The 21,548-nt window shown below is 35.1% G+C and overlaps 1 protein-coding gene across 2 annotated transcripts in view; it reads right to left on the bottom strand.

The window, feature by feature from the left end:
• The window catches only part of MAN1A2 (mannosidase alpha class 1A member 2), an 83,926-nt gene that overhangs the window by 6,270 nt on the left and 56,108 nt on the right, over window positions 1–21,548 (bottom strand). For both annotated transcript variants that reach the window (XR_005123150.2, XM_037500645.2), the window contains exons 9-12: window positions 19,535–19,650; window positions 15,111–15,330; window positions 12,953–13,125; window positions 11,328–11,443 (exon numbers count right to left, since the gene is read on the bottom strand). Coding sequence is in view for 1 of the 2 variants with exons in the window: in XM_037500645.2 (XP_037356542.1) it covers window positions 11,328–11,443; window positions 12,953–13,125; window positions 15,111–15,330; window positions 19,535–19,650 (625 nt within the window). In the remaining variant the exon portion in view is untranslated. The remainder of the gene's footprint in view (window positions 1–11,327; window positions 11,444–12,952; window positions 13,126–15,110; window positions 15,331–19,534; window positions 19,651–21,548) is intronic.

Below are 21,548 nucleotides of genomic sequence, written 5' to 3'. Positions count from 1 at the left end.
ACACTGACAGAAATAAGTACATTGTTTTCACAAAGCAAATTTACGCATTCCTAATACTTCAGTAGTCTTCACGCTTCTTGGAGCAGGTACTGCCAGCTGCTAACTAAAGGTTTAAGGAACATTACAGATTCACAGCAGGTTTACTACTTTGTTAACTGCTCTTAAGGGACAGTAACATCATTCCTATGAAAGCAAGGATTCCTGACGTCTCCAGGAGCACCGTGAGTCAGTGATAATTTAGAAATGTAAATGATAGAATTAATACACACAATGATTCTTACCTATAATGTTGGGCAAATTGCAATCTGAATTCTATCAGGGAGTCATTAAAGTGAGCATCAAAAATCCAAGTATATAGTCAGCAAATCTGGGTTCTAGTTCTTGGTATTAGCAATAACCCCCTGGGCCATAATAGGTCTCAGTGGAGAATTCCTTTACAGATTTAACTTAAATTTCATTATTTAAAAAGCAGGCATGCTACTATCATTTGATTACAGTCATTGTAGGGATGATAGAGTAAAACTGTACTGAGGTAAAAATGGGAATTACGTGACTCTACAACTGGTAAAACTGGAATGGAAAATAATAGGTCAATCTTACCCCTTGACCTTAGGCCCCGATACCTGCTTGACTTTATTTACCAGGTTACAGGCAGAAAAGCTGGAATTGATTGAAAAAAAACAAAAACCAAAAAACCGGACTGGACTAACAAGAGACTCTGCTTGGTGGCTCACTGTACAGAGGCCAGAACGTATGCTCTTGGCCATCTGAGCAAGAGTATCTCTAAGGAGCGGTGTTCTAGGCAATTCCACATCTCTCGGTTAAATATGGACTAACAGCTTGAGCTTACTCTAGCTTCATCACTTCCTGGGAGATAAGTCAGTGAAGGCCTACTAGGGAGAGGAGTTTCCAGGAAGGTGAGTCCTTGCACGGGGGTGTTAAGGGAAGTGCTTCATCACATAACCACAAATGCTATGAAAATCAGTAAGATAGTGTGAAAGTTTTAGATAACTGAACGCGGTATTTTTAAACCTTCATTTTAGAAAAGTATCTTAAATATACTATAGTGGAACTGTAGTTCCACTACAGACCTGCACACCCCAGACCTCCAATTCAAAACTCAAAGTCTCAGAATGTGACCTTATTTGGAAATGAGTCTGTAGATATAAATTAATAAAGGATCTAAAGATTAAAATAACCTAGTATTTAACAGTGGTCCCTAAATCTAATGACTGGGGTCTTTTCAAGAGAAATAAGAGATCTGCCACAGAGACACACAGGGAAGGTGTTCATATAAACATGAAGGCAAAGATTGAAGTTATGTCATCATAAGCCAAGAAACATCTTCAGAAGAAGCTGACTTCTGGCTGAGAGAGAATAAATTTCTGTTATGACACCAAATTTGTGATGATCTGATCATTATAGCAGCCCTAGGAAACTAACACAACTTCCACCCCTCCCCTCCAGAAGACCCCTAGTCCTTTGTGTTTGTGTATGAGTCTTGAGGACTAGTTTATTCTTTTCACACAACCACTGATGGTAATGTCCAGTGTCCTGTGGACAAGTGTTACAATTCTAAAAGGGCTTGTACGAAGAACTAGAACTCTTCAGAGAAACAGATTTGAAAAACAATTTACTTGAAACTTTCACCTGTGCTTCTAATATTAAACATCATCTTTGGAATGAACTGATTAGAAATGAAATGAAATCGAAGACATTCATTGGAAATTATATTCAAAAATGTACACTTATATCTGCCTTGCCCCAGAGCAAGATTTTTGTCACTAACTTAGCTCTTCAGTTCTATCTTCACCATCTCTGCTTTAAGAAGCACCAACATTAAAAACATTAAGAAATTTATTTTAGTTCAATAGTAAACAAATTTAATTCCTACTTCTATGACTCCTTTTAGAAGCACATGATAAAGGGACTCTCAAGTGTTACCAGATAGACAATATAGGTCTAGCCATATAACAGATAACTATGCATCAACAGAAAGGAATAAATTACTGACACTTGCAAGTACATGGATTAAACTGAAAAATCCCATGCTGAAAAAAATGCCAAACAGAAGAATGAGTACATACTGTCTGATTTAAATTACATGAGATTCTAGAATAAGCAGTCAATTGTGATAGCAGATATACATTTGGGGTGGGACTGAACTTCCTGCATGGCTGGATGAAGGGGCCTTCCTAGTGGTCAAGGGGTTAAGTCTCAGCACTATGAAGCTATCCACAGTCACTGCAGCGTGAATTCGATCCCCAGCCAGGGAGCTACCCACATGGCGCAGCAGACCTCTCCTGTCTCACCCGCTGCTCCCCTCAGCAGTGTATTTCAGTCAATCCATCTGCTCTGGCCCTCACTCTGTCTCTGGTGAATCCTCTCACCCTCTTCCACCTCTAGCCTACATCCCAGCTCTTGTATGCATAAATAAATTAATTAATTAAAAAAAAAAAAAGACTAGAATGGAAATGTTCCACAGTAACCAGGGTGGTAATTACCCATGCTTATATATTAGTCAAAATACAATGAAATGTACACTTCAATAAAATGAATTTTTAAAGTTAAAAAAAGACTAAAGGAAAAGAAAAATAAACTTTTTATGTGCTGTTGTTACATCAGTATACTTTGGGTTGTGGCTCCCTCTACTGTAGCAAAAAAAAAAAAAAACTGACAAAGATATTTAAGTATATAGTTTTTTTTTTTTTTAAGATTTATTTATTTATGCATACAAGAGCTGGGGCACAGGCCAGAGATGCGGGGGGTGGGGAGGAGGGTGTGTGTGTGAGAGAGAGAATCCACCAGAGACAGAGAGGGGAACAGAACAGGCAGACTGACTGAAATACACTGCTGAGGGGAGCAGCGGGTGAGATAGGAGAAGTCTGCTGGGCCATGTGGGTAGCTCCCTGGCCGGGATTGAACTCGTGGTTGCAGATAGCTCCATAGGTTGCATCTTAACCCCTTGCACCACCAGGGAGACCCTCCTAATTCAAATGTTAATGTATTTTGACCCACCCATTTTTTCCTGGGAATTTTAATAATACTTAAATTCATACAGGGAACAAAGATAGGCACCACTGCGACACCGTGTATAGCTGCAAACAACTAGGACCAACTGACTGACGAAACACACCAGGTACAGGTCAGTGCATCTGCATGTGTCAGTGTGGCAACTTTCCCTAGATAAGGAGTTAGTGGAAAAATATAAGTCTCAGAACAGTATCTGCAGGGGGAAGTGAAAGCCTAATGAGAGTGTATATATATGTAGTTATGTTAACATATACTCAGGAAACTTCTAAAAGGCTACATCAAGAATAGTTATTTTTAAGAGTGAGAATGGATGAGAAGTAGACAGAAACTCTTTCACTTTTTCTGTCACATACAACTTATTTTGCCATAACCACATATTTTTTTTTTTGTAATTTCAAAACTAACCGGTATTAAATCCATTATTAACCCTGATTTTTCAAAAGCTGCACAATATAGAGGAGATGTTTGTATAGTTCCTTTTACTATGACAAGTGCTACGCTGTGAATTCTGTATAACTGGTTCAACATGCGTTAAGTGTGCTCTAACCTAAACACTATTAAGTACCGAGGATATCATACTTCATGTCAGAATGAGGGCAGTGCCGTGAGGATGGATGAATTCCGCCTGAGTGTTGGAGAGGGCTCACGGAGGCGTGATATCTGAGGCAGGCCTTGAAAAGGTAGTAAGATTCCGTTAGGGGTAAGTAAACAAATGAGGAATTCCATGCAGAATGGACAGCAAGAACAAAGACATGTAAAAATGTACAGTAGGCAGCTAGAGAACACACAGGTGAAGTGGCCAAGCCGGAGATGTGACTGGCAGGACACAAGTAGCACTTCACCTAAACTACTCAGTGTAACAGTGAAGAATATCAACAGTGTGAGAAAATCATTATCTTAGCTCATGCAAAAAGTAAAGATCTATACTATATTTTCAAGCCATATTGACAGGATTACCAGAAAGGTGGATGCAGTATTACTGTGCACTGATGATGAAGTATAATGCACAAATTTCAGGTTGCTATTTAACTACGTCTTGAATGCAATGCCCAGTCTAGAAAACAATGGGATTATTTCCAGAGAAGGCAACCAGACTGGTATCAGAGAAATACTACAGAAACATGAAATTTTTAGCCTGGTAAATAAAAGTATCTTTAAATGAACACATAGAAAACTTGCCAAAAGGCGAAACAAAGATCACTGAATGGAATTCACAGTACAGCAGATCTTAACTCATATAAGAAAGAGCTTCCTAATAATAGGAGCTTTTGAACTAATGAGATTAACAAAAGCCTTTATGACAATGGCATGTTGTAAACAGATGTTTAGCATGAGAATGTCTGTGTGTGGGGCTAAGAGAAGAGTGGTGGTGTTTGCTGAACTGAATGACCTCCAAATTTTTTTGCAGCTCAAAAAAATTCTTTTGATTCCAGTCACAAAGATGGCAACTCAATTTGAAACTAGAGAATATTGCTGCAGTTTATAAAATTTTTGTTCTGATTATAAAAGCAAAAGCAGAACAATTAAAAAATCAAACTAAACCATGCTTTACACATTTAGATGTTGAAATAAATATTAAAATGTTCATTTGTAAGCTTTACATACATACATGCATGTGTGCACTTAATATCCTACTTAATATTATATTGTGAAGAGTCTAGAGTTGCTACTGGTTCCTGAACATCCACTGTGTCTTAATTTAGACATTAACTATTACTTTAGCCATCAACTATTACTGAGTGTATAATATTTAATATAACTCATTTTCATAACAGTCATAAACATCCTGACACATAAATAATTTTCCATAGTTTTGAATATTTCAGATTCTTGCCATATTCTTACATATTTTTCAGGACTTTGCCATTATATTCAAAGTCTGAATTTTAAAATATTGGCAGGAAAAAAGGCGCACACATACACACACACACACACACACGAGTTCTACACCCCAAAGATTTTCATTACCAGTGAAAACAGACACATTGGAAACACATTGGAAACCTGGTCTCAAGTGTATGTTATTTCTTTTTCTTTTAATAAGAAACTTATTAAAAATACTGTATTTCCAACTAACAAGATTTCTTTTAGCCATTTAATAACAAACATGAACTCCAAAAAACTGGTTCAAACATATCTTAAACATGTACATTTTTCTCAATTTATCAGATCTTCAAACAAATATGCACAGAACTGAGCTGAGATTCAATGTTCAGTTAGACCTAGATTAATTGGTGGATACTGAAGTACAGATATAAAATAACACGCTCCTCTTTCAAAGTTTTTGTTAAAAGGAAATGATTTATGATAGTAATGGTACAAAGTGACAGAACTAACAAGAATCCAAGTGGAAGATACTCATTCAACAATTTAAGGGCCTCTGCTAGAAAACTGTTCCCAGAAGTCTTGGTGTTCCACCTGCTATAATGCTTGGAATTCATTAAACTTACTTGGCTTTGATCACAGTTTTTAATTTCACTAAAACCAATATAAAGACAATTCTTAGCGGGAACAAAGCCATTATCAAAGAATGTATTTCTTGTAGGAGAAATGTGGAGAGTGGAATTATTTACCAATTTTTGTAAAACAATCTAGATTCCAAATAAAAGCCTTAAAACAATTTTATGTTAACAAAAACTATTCAGTTTTTTCTTTTTCTTGCATAATTCCTCTGCTCACCTAACAGTAATCAGGTGTAGCACTAGTATGACTAGTATGCACCGGTCTCTGTCTACTCTCAAAGTAATCTCCAGAGTCTCCTGCCCTATTCAGCCTGGACTGGTTATCCTCTCCATCCCCCTCCACGTGTTCCCTTTATTCGCTGTCTTGCCTTTTGGTTTAGACTCAGTTTTGATGAAGCATATTCTACAAACTTCACTGAGAAAGTCAGTGTAGAAGAGTACTTTTGAGACCTTGCCTGGCTAAAGACTTAGAATTCTAAGCTGTAATTAATTCTTATTCCTAATTTTGAATTAACTGCTCCATTGCTTCTAGCTGTCACTGTTATTGACAAGTCTGAGGTCATTCTGATTACAGATCATTTTTCCACTTTTATTCCCCCTCCCTTTGGAAGTTATTAGATCTGTTCTTTACCCCAAGGGTTCTGAAATTTCCTGGCACTGATATACACAGAAACATGGATGGATCCAAAATGAAAAGAATCCAAAGCCCATATATTGTGAATCATATGCCACCTCAAAGTATGAATGCGGAAGTTGAGGACATGCTATTCCAACACACGCCACGACGGTAAATGAATTTATTCTAAGCTACTTAGAATAGATGCTTGAAAAACAGCCTGTGGAAGGAGAAGCTTTCTCTGAATTTCCCTTTTCTTCCTAAAGACAGCTCCTCTTCAGATGGAACTTGCTGTCAATACATTCCCCCTCACCCCCCCCGGAAATTCCATCGATCACGGAAGACGGAATCTTATTACAGGAGAGGAGGCTGGACGGCATCGTCACAAATTGTGTCATGAACTATGCTCTCTCCCGTCTCATCTACTAAGGAAGATGCATGCGTCTTTAAAAGACAGGGGAAAAGCATGGATTCTCCCCTGCTGGCCGACATCCCCTTCCCCTGTTAAAATGGTATTTCAGCCTGAATTGTAAGTAGGTCACTTCTTCGAGGCACTCACTTTTTCCCCGGATACCTTCCGTGTATACACAAGGTAAATGTGTTACTTCTTTTTAAAATAAACTTTAAAAACTCATAGTATAACATGCACGAAGAACACACACAAATCTTGTATGTCCACAGTTTGATAAATATTCCTAACTCAACACTGTCAAACTAATAATTTAACAACAAGGCACCGGAACTCGGACTAAGGGCCTACTGGTATTTGCTGTGGCTTCTTCACCACTAGGGGCTGAGTGAGAACAAGGACATTTTGTTGAGAGAAATTCGCCTATCAGCATCTGTATTTTTCTTGGAGACTAATAACTTTTTCTAGAAAGGAATCCTCCAATCTCGTGTCTGCTTTCAGATGGGTATAGTTTCCCCAGTCAGAGTCTCTATGATTTGACCTCTTCAATCAAGAAATCTCTAATCTCATTCATGGTGGAGATAAGGCAAGAGTGGATCTGGGGTCTAACTACTACTTCTATGTACTTAAAAAAAAAAAAAAAACCCTACAGTTTTCAATCTTACCTGCACCTTGGTCCTGGGTCTTTCCTAGCAGTCATCAACTAGCTTTAAATTACTTCTCCTGACACAGGCATTTAGCTTTCTCTACTCTGTTTTCCACATTTAAAAAATCTGCTGACATCTCTTATCTGCTGTCAATTTCTTTTTCATTATTTTTGTCCTTACCCTTTCTATATCATTAGCCCCCTAAACTCATTTCAATGGCTTTCAAGAAAACAGAGGGTAAATGCAAGAGTTCATTCTGCCAAGCTAAGCCTGAACCTCCTTTCCTTTGTTAGATACAGGCACCTTCAAAGGATCAGACATATGTCTCAGTTCCCTTCATCCTCAAAATCTTTCTGAGTTCCAGATCTATATTTGTAAATGGCTCTTGGGAGCAGAGGTCAAAATAACTCATTAACTTTTCTGAAAATCTATTTCTTCTTGTAACTTGGTGTCATAATCATTAAAGTTATCCACACTGGAAATGAATATTATCCCTGATTCTTTCTTCTTATTGAATCTCCATATATCTAATAAGATAATAAGGCTTGTCAATTCCACCATGAAAGCTCTTATTTCATTCTTAATACTCCACTGTCTGCATTAGAGTTACTCTCCTGAATACCAGTTCACTGTATTATACCTACTGTCTGGTTTAAACCTACTGTTTAAACCACTGTATCATACCTACTGTCTGCTTTCACCACTTTGATGAAACCTTCCTTTCAGGTTAAGTAAACTCTTCCTCCTCTAAAAGGTCTTGCATTTTGTTAACATTTCTCTTATGCACTTAATATATTTAGTATTTCTTGCAAATTTGCATGTTTAATTCCATCATGATAGCGTAAGAGTTTTAAGGAAAGTGTTTGAAGGAATCCACGTCTGAACTTACTCAGTACAGTTTATATTGTGCCATCAGTATATAAGGTAAATGAATGAATCAATTTGGCACTAATGATGGAAACAAAAGAAATAGAAAATGTATACCAACAGCCATAGATATAGCATATCTACAGCACAGCATCCATGACAACATGAAAAGCTAAAATGGCCCTCTACTTAGGCTTATTTAATGTTGCCACTACCAAGCCATCTCTGGTAGCAAAAACACATTGCTTCCCTTTAATGAATTCATAATAAAATTATTGTTATTCAGCTTCTGACAAAACTTTATTTCACTGATTAGAGAAAAATACAAACTTTTAACTATACTAATCACAGAAATGTCTTGATTCAATTGTATTTTAATATTATGCCGTCATTTTTTATAAAGAGTAAGTCACATTAACAGTGTTTTTGCATTATTTACAACATCACTGAAGATATTTATCATTATGTTTTATGTTGAATCATGAAATTGCCAGTATTCAACTGTTTTGATTTTTAAAAAGGGTAATTTCATATGGTTTACCTAATAGTTCATTTTTTAAAAAAATGAGCTATGCAAATTAAAGCATCTTATAATACTAAGAAAATATTTTGTCTCATCTGTCAAAGTAATATGCTCTCCTCACTCCCAAGATGACGATGACAATGTGCAGGAAGGATGTGTTCTTTCTTGCATCCTGTCAGGAAGCTCAGTGCTGAAAGCAGCATTCAATAGACTTTGTTATAATTATTTGTGTAAGTACTTTGGCTTTACCTTTTTCACTTTATGACTCCCAATGCAAACTTTTTTTTTTTTCTGAATGTGAATACTGCAGCAATTATGTACAGATAGATGTGACTAGTTACCTAGGGTACTGTGTTGAGAAGGATATGGCCTGAACTTGGCAGGGAAAAGTACCAAGGTCAACTGGTGATATTCCACATACATGCTGGACAGGGAAAAGCAGCTGCCACATACTGACAGTCCTAGGCCAAGTACTAAAGTGCACAAAGTCTGAACTGATGAGTCATTAGAGAATGAACTGTGAAGGCCAATCTGTAGGAGACAGATCTGAACTGAATTCAGAAATGAGAGGGGCATTAATTGATAAGAAGGATAAAGGCATTTCTGTTAGAGCCAATTAAACATGAAATAGATAATAAAATGCAAAGTAACAAGAAATGAAGTTAGAGATGAATGAACCACTTTAGCTTTTGCGCGGGAGGAAAGTGACATGAAGAAAATGGTATATAACAGCAATAATACCAAGCAATTTCTTTTTAAGATCAGAAGCGATCTCAAATATCAGCATTTTATTACATAGTAATATTTCACTCATGCACGATGCCAGAAGAATGAATGAAAAACGTCATCTGTGTAATATTCATGCCAAAATGTTTAAGCTAAATTTCATCACCAGGAAACAATCAGAATAAGTTGAAGACATTCTTCAAAGCAACTAGGCTGAATATTTATGTCAATGTTATGAAAGACAAAAGAAAAACAGAGAAACTCTATTCTAGTTTAAAGGGGATTAAACAGACAAGGAAACCAAATACAACAAATGATCCTTTGCTGGACCCTGGATTGGGGTTGCTAAAATATATTATTAGAAAAATTGAGGACTTTAAAAATGGACTACCTCTTAGGTACTAGCATTGTTGCACAAGTTTCTCAAATGTGATAACTGTTCTGTGATTATGTAGGATTATGTCCTCTTCTTGAGAAAAGAAGAGTATGATACACAAGTATCATAATGCCAGTGAGCAAAACTTTCAAGTTGTACAGTAATAAATGAGCAAATGTGAACGTGGGTGTGCGCATATGCATTTGTGCACACGTTCACACACGGGGTGGCTGTGAGGAGAATGTGGAAAAAGTAACAACAGGCAAATTTAGGTGAAGAACACACACATATTTGTTGTACTACTTATAATTTTTCTGTCTTTAAAAGATAAAATATCTTACATAATTTGGGTCAAATTCCACAGTTTACAGATATGAAAACTAAAAGCAAAGGGATTTTATTTGGACACGCTCACTCAGCTAGAGTATAGCTAGAGTTCCCGTGGATTTACCTTTCGGTCCAGAGCTTTCAACTACCTCAGACAGTAGCAAACATAAGCACAAAAGATGAATAAAAACAAGGAATGACTAGGGGCAGGGAATTGACTACCAAATAGATCTTCTAAACTATCTCAGCAGCAATAAAGACCTGGGTTTGGATCAACTGCCATATGGAAAGGAAGGGCAACATAAAGAAATAATTTAACAAAAACGACAGACTCAGTTATATACTAGAAGGAAAAAAATAACTGCATCATAAATAGGTTGAAAAGAGGGGGAAATAAGAGTACTAAGGATAATAAAAGAACAAATGAACTAAAATAGTCATTTAGGAAATGTAATGTTGAGACACACACATTCAATTAAACCAAAATGTATAAAATCCCTTCAATTATACCAAGAATAGTATAATATATAAACTCCAGGATGGTAGAAATTTTTGACCTATTTATCTACTGATAAATCTACTTCCATGTGACTTAAAGAATGTCTGAAAATATTTTTTCTTTTTTGAACGAATGAAGTTTGTTTATAAGACATTCAGGTACAGATATACAGGAAACAGAAATAGCAAATATAAGAGAAGATATCAAGAGATTTTCACTTTGTTAAGTCTTTAGGGACAGGGACATATTTAAGGTCTCTAGCTTCTTCCAGGTTAATCCAAGATACCAAGATTACTTCCAGATAAATCCAAATAAGCAATCCAAGATTACTTCCAGATAAATCCATTTTTCTTTTCCATTGTTCCATTTATGTACCTTCCTCTTGGCAAGATGTGTGGCTTTGCTTATAAACCATCTACCACCATCAAGATCTGATTAATCCTAACAGGTTTCAGCAGCTACAGCAGAGAGTTCAGGCGTATTCTCAGAACCAGCATCAAAAGCATCAAGAGTTGTCAGAAATGCAAATTCTTAGATTCCCCCCGGACCTACTGAATTAAAAACTCTGGATGGCCCAGTTATTTGGGTTTTAAGAAGATAATTCTAATGTATACTAAAGAAATAAGGACAAAATCAAGGTATTAAGCCCTTTAATTAACAAAATATCTACCCCATAGTCTAAGTCATTATTGAGAAGCCAGTAAAAATCTAAGACCCAATCACATTAAAAAAATTTTGTAATAAAATTTAGTATATCACTTACCTATAACTGATCATATATTAATCATACAGCAAAATCAGCCCACGAAAAAAAAACCACATTTCAAAAGGCATCTACTTACTTTAACGTTTCAGCAAGAAAGAAGCTCTGCTGAACATCATCATGCGTAGGAGTGGAGGAATACACATCCTTCACCCCAGAAAATCCGCTACTGACTCGGCAATACTTTTCAATAGCCTGTGGAGGAGACCAGACGAAAGCATCAATGCCACAGAATTTCAACTTTAGAAGGACATGCAAAGGAACTATAATCAAAACCTCAGATATTTATATAAGAACTGTATGGTTTTAGGGTAAGATTTATTATCAAATGGAATATCCTCCTACTGGAAAAATTAACTGAGGTATCCTGTTTCCTGTAGAATTTCTCCCTCACCAAAACTAATCATTTATGACACCTTACTTTTTCCTACTTAGGAATCAAGATAAAATATCACTATTCTCTCTCAGCATCAATAGGGGCTGCATCGGTTCCTGTGCTACATGACCACCACCTTCATTATTGTTGTACCTTACTGTTAAAATTCCATAAGGACTAGCTAGGTCTGAATGACAAACGATACCTACAGGTCCTGTAGTTCATAGTACAGCAGACCCTCTTATCTGCAGGGTATACATTCCACGACCCCCAGTGGGTGTCTAAAACTAGACAGTATTAAACCCTTATATCCCTTTTTTTGGTGTATATAAACATGCTTGTGATAAAGTGTAATTTATAAACTAGGCACAAAAAGAGATTAGCAACAATACAGTAAAACAATTATAACAATACGCTGTAATAAAAGTTAAATGAATGCTGTCTCTCTCAAAATACCTGATTGTAAACGGTATTTTTGGACTGTAGGCAACTGAAACCCTGGAAAGCAAAACAGCAGCTAACGGGGGACTATTATATTCTTAGATTACTGCAGGGTCCTCAAAACCTACCTATTTGTAGGTAACGATCAGATCCTTTTGTTGTTACTTCTCACTAAAAATCCTTTGTTAGTTCCTTCCCCTTGAAAGACCTTTAGGAATTCTGCAATGGTTCTAAAGTTAGGGAGATCTACTCTTATGAAAAGACTAATGATTTTCTTCTTCCACTGGTACTGACAGTCATGAGGTTGTCTAAAAAAAACCAGTATTATACAAGTAAACCTTGAAAAAACGCCTCATTTCAAGTAGATCTTTTTTTCTAGATTGAAAAATGCTGTCCATGTACAATAAATGTCTGATAGAAACATTAGCAAGTGCGTGTGTGTGTGTGTGTGTGTGTGTTGTCTTTCAATCTTAAAAAACTAATGTATCATCTTATGATGATTCATGAAGGAATTACTCAGAACACAAGCTGAAGTGAATAGGGGGCAATCTACACAGGCTGTGAGTTGGGAAGTTTGACAATGATCTATTTTTTTTTCCCAGAAGTTAAGCATTGAGGCAAAGAAATTGTGTAACAGTGAAAATTTTGATTGCTTCCCTATATTCAATAAGAATGGGCAAGCATTTAAAAGATAACAGTTGTAACAGAGAACTATTCAGAGGGTACTAAGGATCATCTTAGCACTTTAAATGAACTAAGGAATAGCTTTTCCATCCGATGAAATGAAAGCAGCCCTGCAAGTAATGAACATGGGCTAACATGGATGAAGATGCTCAGTACAACGGGGCAGCTTGATTGAACACTTGTGCATAAGAGAAAATACTTACCAGTGCTGCTTCCCAGCCCCACTGCCTGTATCTTGGATCATGAGTGAATCGCCACAGGTACCAATAGGTTTCAATTACTTCTGGACGGAGAATGTAATACTTTTCAGCCTGCCGGACCGCCACAGCCTCTACTGCACCATCAAACTTGAATGATTCAGGACCTAGTTTTAATGCTGTTATATGACCAAAAAAAAAAAAAAAATTAAATGAGCAGAATAAACAATTTGTTTCGTATTTGCCAGAGCTTTTTTCTCCTTTGAAAGAATGAGGTTAAAGTTATTTTTGTTATTTGTTTTACTTTAATTGCTATTTTGCAAAATCAATGACTAAAAGATCCACACTTGGTTTACTTGTAATAGACTTATAAATATACCTATTATTTTAACATGAAGTATTTCTCATAAACGATAAACATTAACATACTTCTAAGCCTATACTAACAAGAATCTTGTAATCCTTTGGAAACAAATGCAAAGCTAGACATAAGCACATTTCATATTCCGTTTTCATCTAAAGCAGTACAGATAACCGTACAATGCAGAATTATTTTTTAAAAAGACAATTTTAAAGTCCTTTCAAAATAATACATATATAAGAAAACACTTAAGAGTTCAGATCTTGAGTTATATTTAGCTGTAGATAATAAACTTTTTCAAAGCAAACAACAGTATTTAAGGAACAACATATTTCAAAACTTAAAAATAAATTCTCTGTAGCAAGGAAGAGGTTCAAATTGTCAGTCACCAAGAATTTCAACAATAATTTTACCCATTTGCCAGCTTGAATAAAACAAGGCCATTATATATATCTTTCAACATTGCAACTATTCCTTGAACATGATTTCCATTCAGGCTGGAATAAAGCGTAACATGGAAGACTTTTTTTTTTTTAAATAATAAGGTATTCTTTTAATTGTGGTAACATTAGGATTCTCTCCATCAGGTATTGCCACCTACATGGAAGACTTCTAAAAAACCTCTTTCTAACTACATCAGTACCCTAAACCTGTGTAATATAAACAAGGTCCTCCTCCATTGGGTTACTGGAGTCACAATTACCACTTTTAGCTGGCATCTTTCTTTCTTTTTACTTAGCTGTAAATACTGGCAAAGGTTAAATTAGTTTCAAGGTCTTATACCTCTTTCATACAATGCCAGACATTTTTATGTTTTTGCAGAGAAGGTAACACAAGAACCATAACGTTGGCAGTCCAGAAATAGTCATTCCATCGTTGTTGGCGTGACAAATGCTGCTGTGGCCAAATATCAGCATTACAACAGCAAACCCATAAGCTTCAAATAATCACAGGTCTAAGGAGGTGTAAGTAAAGCTGTCTTTAGCACTCCAAAAGAAAACCTAAGAAATAAATGCCCTCAGGGAAAATCCCAAGAAAAATCCCATAAAACCAAAACCACTGCAGTGATGGTAGAAAGTTCTATTAAAAGCAAAACATATGATCCTTCTCTTTTCTCTTCATGAAAAGTTTATAACAAATAAATACTGTTTACTTATCTATGACTGTATGTATAACTATGCTCTTATATATATATTTTTCACCACCAATTTTTGTCACTCTAAGAATCACCTCATATTACAGATAAGGACACTGAAGTCCAGAAATACTACATATTTGCCTAAAGCAGGCATCAGAGGGCATTTTTTAGTGAAAGGCACATAAGCAACTCATAACTTGTTGGTAATAAGACAAATTATTAGGTCACTGAGAAACCAATTACACATTCAATATAACCACTATTATCTTTTGGTTAGTCTTACTTTCACAAGAGGATAAGCAAGGCATCCTCTAAATCAGTCAATTTTGTGTTCTTTTAAGTAACTGGTTTAATTAAATTTGGAATGAATGGCTAAAATGAATTCTTAAATAATAGCAAATGTATATTCTATACATCCTCAAATACCCTACCTCTTGTCTTTAAAACAATTACTGCAAAATCTTTATTAACAAAAACAGTAACAGCTTTCAGAATAATTTAAAAAATGATGCAGGAACACATTTCCAGAATTAAAATTTAAGTTCTTAAGATTACGATTCACTGTGTTAGAATAAACTGATAAACTGTTTTCCTTCTAATTCCTGGACATAGTTTTAACTTAGAGGTTCTTTTAGCTAATTAATTAGCTTTACTAACAGTCTTACCAGTTCTGTCATAGGATTCATGACATGTATGTGCAATTTCGGCCCCTAGCTCTAAATAATGGCCAGCTTTATCAGTTTTGGAACCATCTGCTCCGAGTGCAAACATTCCCCCAGCAAAGCAAGCCAAATGCCCCATCTTCTTCTCCAAGTGCCCATTCTTCCATTCTCCAATAAATGTAAGACCTCCCCGGGACTTCTTAATAAGATGTTTTTCTATAGCCTACAAGAAAAAGTAAATATTTAAGATTTTAAAAGCAAACTATGTTTAAACTTCTTATATCATTTTGGCTACTGTTAAACCTTGATAATAACAGGATGTCTTGAAAAACAGTAACTTTCCTAAACTGAACACTTAATTCATAATAAGTAAATTTTGGCGTGAGTAATTAAGTTGCATCTAACCTTGAAAAAATATTCCTCAGTCAATACTGTAAAAAGACACAGTAGGAGAGGGAAGACCTAGTCTAAAGGTCACCTTTTAAGATAACACTACGCATTTTAAGAATTTTTTATTCTTGAACTAAATGAAATTCATAATAACCAGTCAATGGAGATCATGAGGACAAGGTATAACTAGTTTATACCTTCCTAGTTTATTTTCTTTCCTACAACATAAACTAAGTAGGAAAAACTCCTAAGTAAATCAGAAAAATACAATTTTAAAAATTAGTTAAGATGGTTTCTATTTTTCCAGGTATCAATAGCTATACCTTTTGTCAAAGTAATTTAAAAAGGTACAATTAGGTGAAACACGTTATGTTATAAAGCTTACAGAACTACCTGGAAGTTCAACCTTAGCTTCTTAGTCCCTTACTTCGCAAACTCAGGCACTTGCTTTGCTTGCTGTGCCCGTGACTGGGAGAGGCCTACTGAAATGTGGATTTACTCAAAAGGTGTGAGTGATGAAGTAGTTTATATTAAACTTGAATATGACAAGAAATAGAGTTCAACAATCATATTTAATTTTAAAATGAGATTTTTAAGAGATTTGTTCCTCGCCGCTAAAGCTCTCAGACTAATGAAGAGGTTATGGATTAGAAATACTCCTATGGAAAAGTATAAGAAAATTGCATTAATTCACTTCTCTTTGGTAGAAGTTACTATAAATGACTAGATACTATACTTTTCTGACAATAAAGGAGTTTAAGTATTAATCCACATTTTTATTATGGGTTATTTTCTGACAAGCTCAGTAAAAATCAGCTTTGGAAAAACTTACTCTGTATTTTTTATAATTAAAATGTAAGTTTTGCAGAACTATAGGGACTTCGCCTCATTTATTGTCTTATCCTCCGCAATGTCTGTATGTGTAATACACACTCAATAAATGTTAAATTAGCAAGTCTTTTTATAAATAAACAGTACTCTTAGTAACTGTTTGGTCTATTGGGGAATACAGGGTGATTGATAAGCAAAATGATAAGGAACTACCACTGGATTTTAAGTTTTTATTGTTGTTTTCTTTTAACCATAACACTATGAAGCACAAAAAGAAAGAATTCATTTTTTCAGTTACAGGGACAATGACTTTTATCTTTGCGGACCTCATGGCATATAGCAAGTTTGCTAGATGTAAGGCATTCAATAAACATATATTTAAATATCTATGGTTTGGGTTCCAATTTCTGTATATTTTTGTCATTTCTATTCTTTTTAACATTAATCTTACTTTGTTATAATTAGAAGATATACAAATATATTTTAAAGAATTTACTAGAACTAAAGTAAATGGTGGGTACACATAGGGGTTTTTAACCAGTAATTCACTTATGAACCCCTGAAATTTCCTTTACAGCTCTGTCTCTATAAAAATATGAAGAATGTCTAAGAGTTCAATTTATATAAATGCTGAACTATGGAATGGCAACAAGGAGTAACATTATTGCTCTTCTGTTAAAAAGTGTTAAAGAAATCTTCACAAATATTGACACTACTTTCTTGTCCCAAAATGATCTTTAAAAAGCATGTTTTGCATCACTATTTTATTTATTTATTTTTTTTTAAAGATTTATTTATTTATTTATTTATTTATATAAGTACTGGGTACAGTCAGAAGCACGGGAGGGTGAGAGAATTCACCAGAGCCAGAGCGGAGAACAGAGCAGGCAGACAGACGAAGTACACTGCTGAGGGGAGCAGCAGGTGCGGCAGGAGAGGTCTGCACGCCCACATCACTATTTTAAAAATGAAAGACTAAATATAAACTTGATTAGAAAATAAAACCTATAAAAAAACAAAAATTTTTTAAAAAGAAAGCGAAGATGGAGGAGCCAGGAATAAGGGTATTTGTGAGTACAGAGGAGAATGAGATGGGAATGCATTCAATGAAAGAGGTTTGTTCAGAAAGGCAGATTTTAAATATGACTTATCTCAATTAGAATGAAATAATCTTTCCTATTGCTTCCTTACAGTCCATGTCATTAATCTTACAATTTGTGTATCGTGTCTCCTAGCAGAATTAATAATAGTTATTGGAGTTAACAAAACACACACTGCAAAAAACTGCACCCCTGAGATCATGTCTTGAAATTAAAGCTGGTCAAGTGATTATTTAAAAACTTAATAGGAGCCCATTTTAGACTTAAGAACTAATAAAAATAGGACAAAGAAAACAATGTAGAAAGATTCTTACAACACATAACACACAGTTAATTCACAGAAAATGATTTTATGAGATTAACTTTCAAAACAGGTATCATGCCTTTCAAAGTACATACAGTTAAAAAGGTAATGACAAATCTAATGTTCCTTTTCCATTAGGAAGACTTAAACAAAGTGAAACAAAACAATGGTTTTAGATTTAAAATATTACAAGAAAGCATCCAACTATGAAGAAAAAAATGATTAGTTGGTATATGACAACACGCTTTCTCACAAATAAATCTATTAGTCATTCATTTATTAAATATTTATTGAACACCTGTTATGTTTCAGGTATTGTGGCAAGTGAAAATGATAAACACACACAGTCTCTCAGTCTACCGGGAATGACTAAGGGCTACTCCAACACTATGATTCTAATACCTTTACATTTTTCCTTGATGACTTTTCTAGGATGACAAAGATATCTAGGTGGAAAGTTTAATAACAAATGAAACTCCAACTTTTTAAACTGTAATACTTTATAAAGAATTTTATAAGCCACACACTAAAATGTAGATTCTTGGTCACATATCCATAGCTGAATTTCTTAGCACAATCTCTCAATAAACTTCTACTGAATGCCTACAATGGGCATGGACAAAGAGCTACATGCCACAGACTTGTTTGCCTCCTATACATTTTTATAAGCAATTTATAGGGATTTAGTGCCTTAAAAAGTAAGGGATAAAATGGGTAATAACATACTTGGTTTAATTTAAAGACAAAACAACAATTATAACTCAGAATAATTATCACTGGCTATAGTTAGAATGGTAGTTATCTACAAAATATACTATTTTAAAAAATAATTAAAATTATTTAAAGGACATGGGTTTATATTGGATCAGAAAGAAAACAAACTTACTAATTGCTTAATATACTTTTCTCTCTCAGTTTGTGCATGGAAACAACACATGTAAGTGTTTCCAAGAATGAGACTTGCTCCAATTTTAAAATGTCACAGCACTATGTTCTGAAACTACACAGGTCAGAGGTTGTGAGAGCAAGTTCTGAAGTTAGATTGTGCAAAAGTCACTTCTCTGTCTGTGCCTTAAGGTCCTCATGTGCAAAATGGCCATAAAGATTAAGTAGTTCCACGTATGTAGAGAGGTTAGAGCAGTGGCTGGTATGTGAAAAGTACTATGCAAGTGCTTGTCCTTATTGTTTACCCACAAGATACTCAATGTGTGGATTCAATAGATCATTTCAGAGAAGAAATGTTTATGGAAATGTGTGTCAAAGTTTTTCCTGTCTCCTAGATAATAACTAAAAGTAATTACAATAAATTTTCATAAATATGCTACACTAAATTCTTTCAACAATTTCTTTCTTTTCTTTTTTTTAAAGATTTATTTATTTATTTATGCAAGCACTGGGTACAGTCAGAAGCGCGGGAGGGTGAGAGAATTCACCAGAGCCAGAGCAGGGAGCAGAGCAGGCAGACGGACGAAGTACACTGCTGAGGGGAGCAGCGGGCGGCAAGAGAGGTCTGCACGCCATGTGGGACACTCGCCCAATGGCCGGGGATCGAACTGGCGCTGCAGAGGCTGCAGGCAGCTTCGCAACCCAGTGCTCAACTACTGCACCACCGGGGAGGCCCTCTTTCAACAATTTCTTTTAAAATACCACAAAAAAGGTAAACTTAATAAGACTTTTATATTAAAAGACTTAACAAACTCTATAGTGAATACATCTGACAAAACAGAAGACGCCCCTCAGTCACTGTCAAATATATTGTACATTAAACATGCTAACTAAAAGAGAATTCTGACAACAATTACCTCAATAGCATCATCATACATCTTTCTCGCCTCATGGTCTGTTTTATCTGACATCAACCATGCTTTCAGTAAGTATTCATAAAAACTGTCTCCCAGGCCACCGACTGATGTGTGATCTGTAACAAAAGAGAAAAGGGCATAGGTAAAGGAAAGAAAGGACAATTCAATAATGTTTAAAGTTCTAAACTAGTGAGTTTAAAAATTACATTGACATGCCTATTTCCAACATAGTTTGAACTTAGCCCACTAAGAGCACACTATAATCACTCTCCTCTGCATATGTACCCAATTACCTACAAAAGATTTTTCTGCTGAATGTGGCATCTCATATTTAGTCTTTCTCTTCAATCACATAGCTTGCACGTTCACACATCCAAACTTTTCCAGAACTGCAAGTAACTATCTTTCAAATATTAATGGCTTTAGTTATATAGGCTATAATTACATATAAGAGATATATTTAAATCTGACAGCCAAGGGGAGCACACTCAGACATTTTTCTTAGGATGGTTAATAGTAATTTCTGTGCTGTAGGTAGCAAATTTTTCAAAATCTAAAAGAAAATACAAGAATTCCTGTGTAACGTCACCTTGCATAATACAGTAAGCTGTTGAAATGCTACTTTTATCGTATTTATACAACCACCAGTATTTATTTGTTTGTCCTGGGTTTATTCTTGCTCCAACCCATCTATACTTATAATCCTATCCAATTTAGCACTGTAACTCCCAAGGCAACCATACTCCTTTATCCCTGACTGCCTATAAAACTACATTCTTGACCTTTGTTTTAACATTTACATCCTCCCTGCATGAAAAGAAAAATAATCACATTTCTTATAACCCTTCAATCATTCATATAATATTATCAATAGTTTTTCAAATTAAGGAGGAAGGACAACTTTGTGGTTTATGGGAACAACCATAAGCCTGCCTGCTCGTGAGAAACTCACAATACTATTTATATTATTAGCTCACAAAAATAAATTTGGGTTGAATTTAAGTTTGACTTCCTAGCACAAAACCTTTTAAAAAAACATAGCCAGTGTTTAAGCAATGTCTGCTGATAGGCTAATAATTCACTTCCACCTTACATAGCCTATGTCTCAAAGGCTCTTATTTCTCACTTTCTTCCTTGACCATAAATATACATGCATATGATAAATTTTCACATATACACCAACAGAAACCACCACCAAGACAAAAATACACAGCATTACTAGCATACCCAAAGTCTTCCTCATATGGTTCTCAGAGTCAGTACTCACCTCCAAGGATAGTTTTTATGACCTCTATAATCACCAGAGATTTACTGTGTTAAGTTCACATAAAATGGTTATTCACTTCCAAATGAAGTTACTTTGTTACTTGTTACTTCATCGATCTCCTTTATTATGTCTAAATATTTAGAAGGAACCCTCTGTTTTAGATACACATTATTCTCTAACATTAAGTGATGAGGTATCAGAGAAGACACTTAGAGGAGTAAAGGACAGAGTTATAAGTCTAAGCTACAGACTGCAGAAAAAAATCACAGTTAAATTTCTAATAGCTTCCAAAACTCATCATACTTACATTTAAGAGTTTTATGATGGGAGTAATATATAATGATAGATTTAGAGGGCAAATTACACTTAGATGTTATTTAAATATTTTATAATCACAAAAAATTATAAAAGATAACAGAGACTTGTAAAATATTAAAACAACATGAAATGAATAGCATGTACGAGTCTAGCCTCTCATTCTTATGAGGCACTTTGTACAGTGTCATGATTAAGGATGCCTCCGGCACACATTATTTGGTAATAAACCAAAAGACAGTGAAATTATTTGGAGAACCACTGTTTTAAAACAGCTGTATCAAAACAACCATGACAAAATATCCCCAGATAATGTAATTATGTCAAAATGCCTTGAATGACTCAGTGGACGATATCGTTACTAGCTGCCCAGTCTCTTACTGGGCTTGGTCAGCTGTGTGAATCATGCTATATTTTACTTGTCTTTACCTT

Source organism: Talpa occidentalis, unplaced genomic scaffold (assembly GCF_014898055.3).
Source record: "Talpa occidentalis isolate TD23 unplaced genomic scaffold, MPIMG_talOcc4v2.1 talOcc4.9, whole genome shotgun sequence".
Lineage (NCBI taxonomy): Eukaryota > Metazoa > Chordata > Mammalia > Eulipotyphla > Talpidae > Talpa > Talpa occidentalis.
This window is presented reverse-complemented; position numbering and strand designations above follow the sequence as displayed.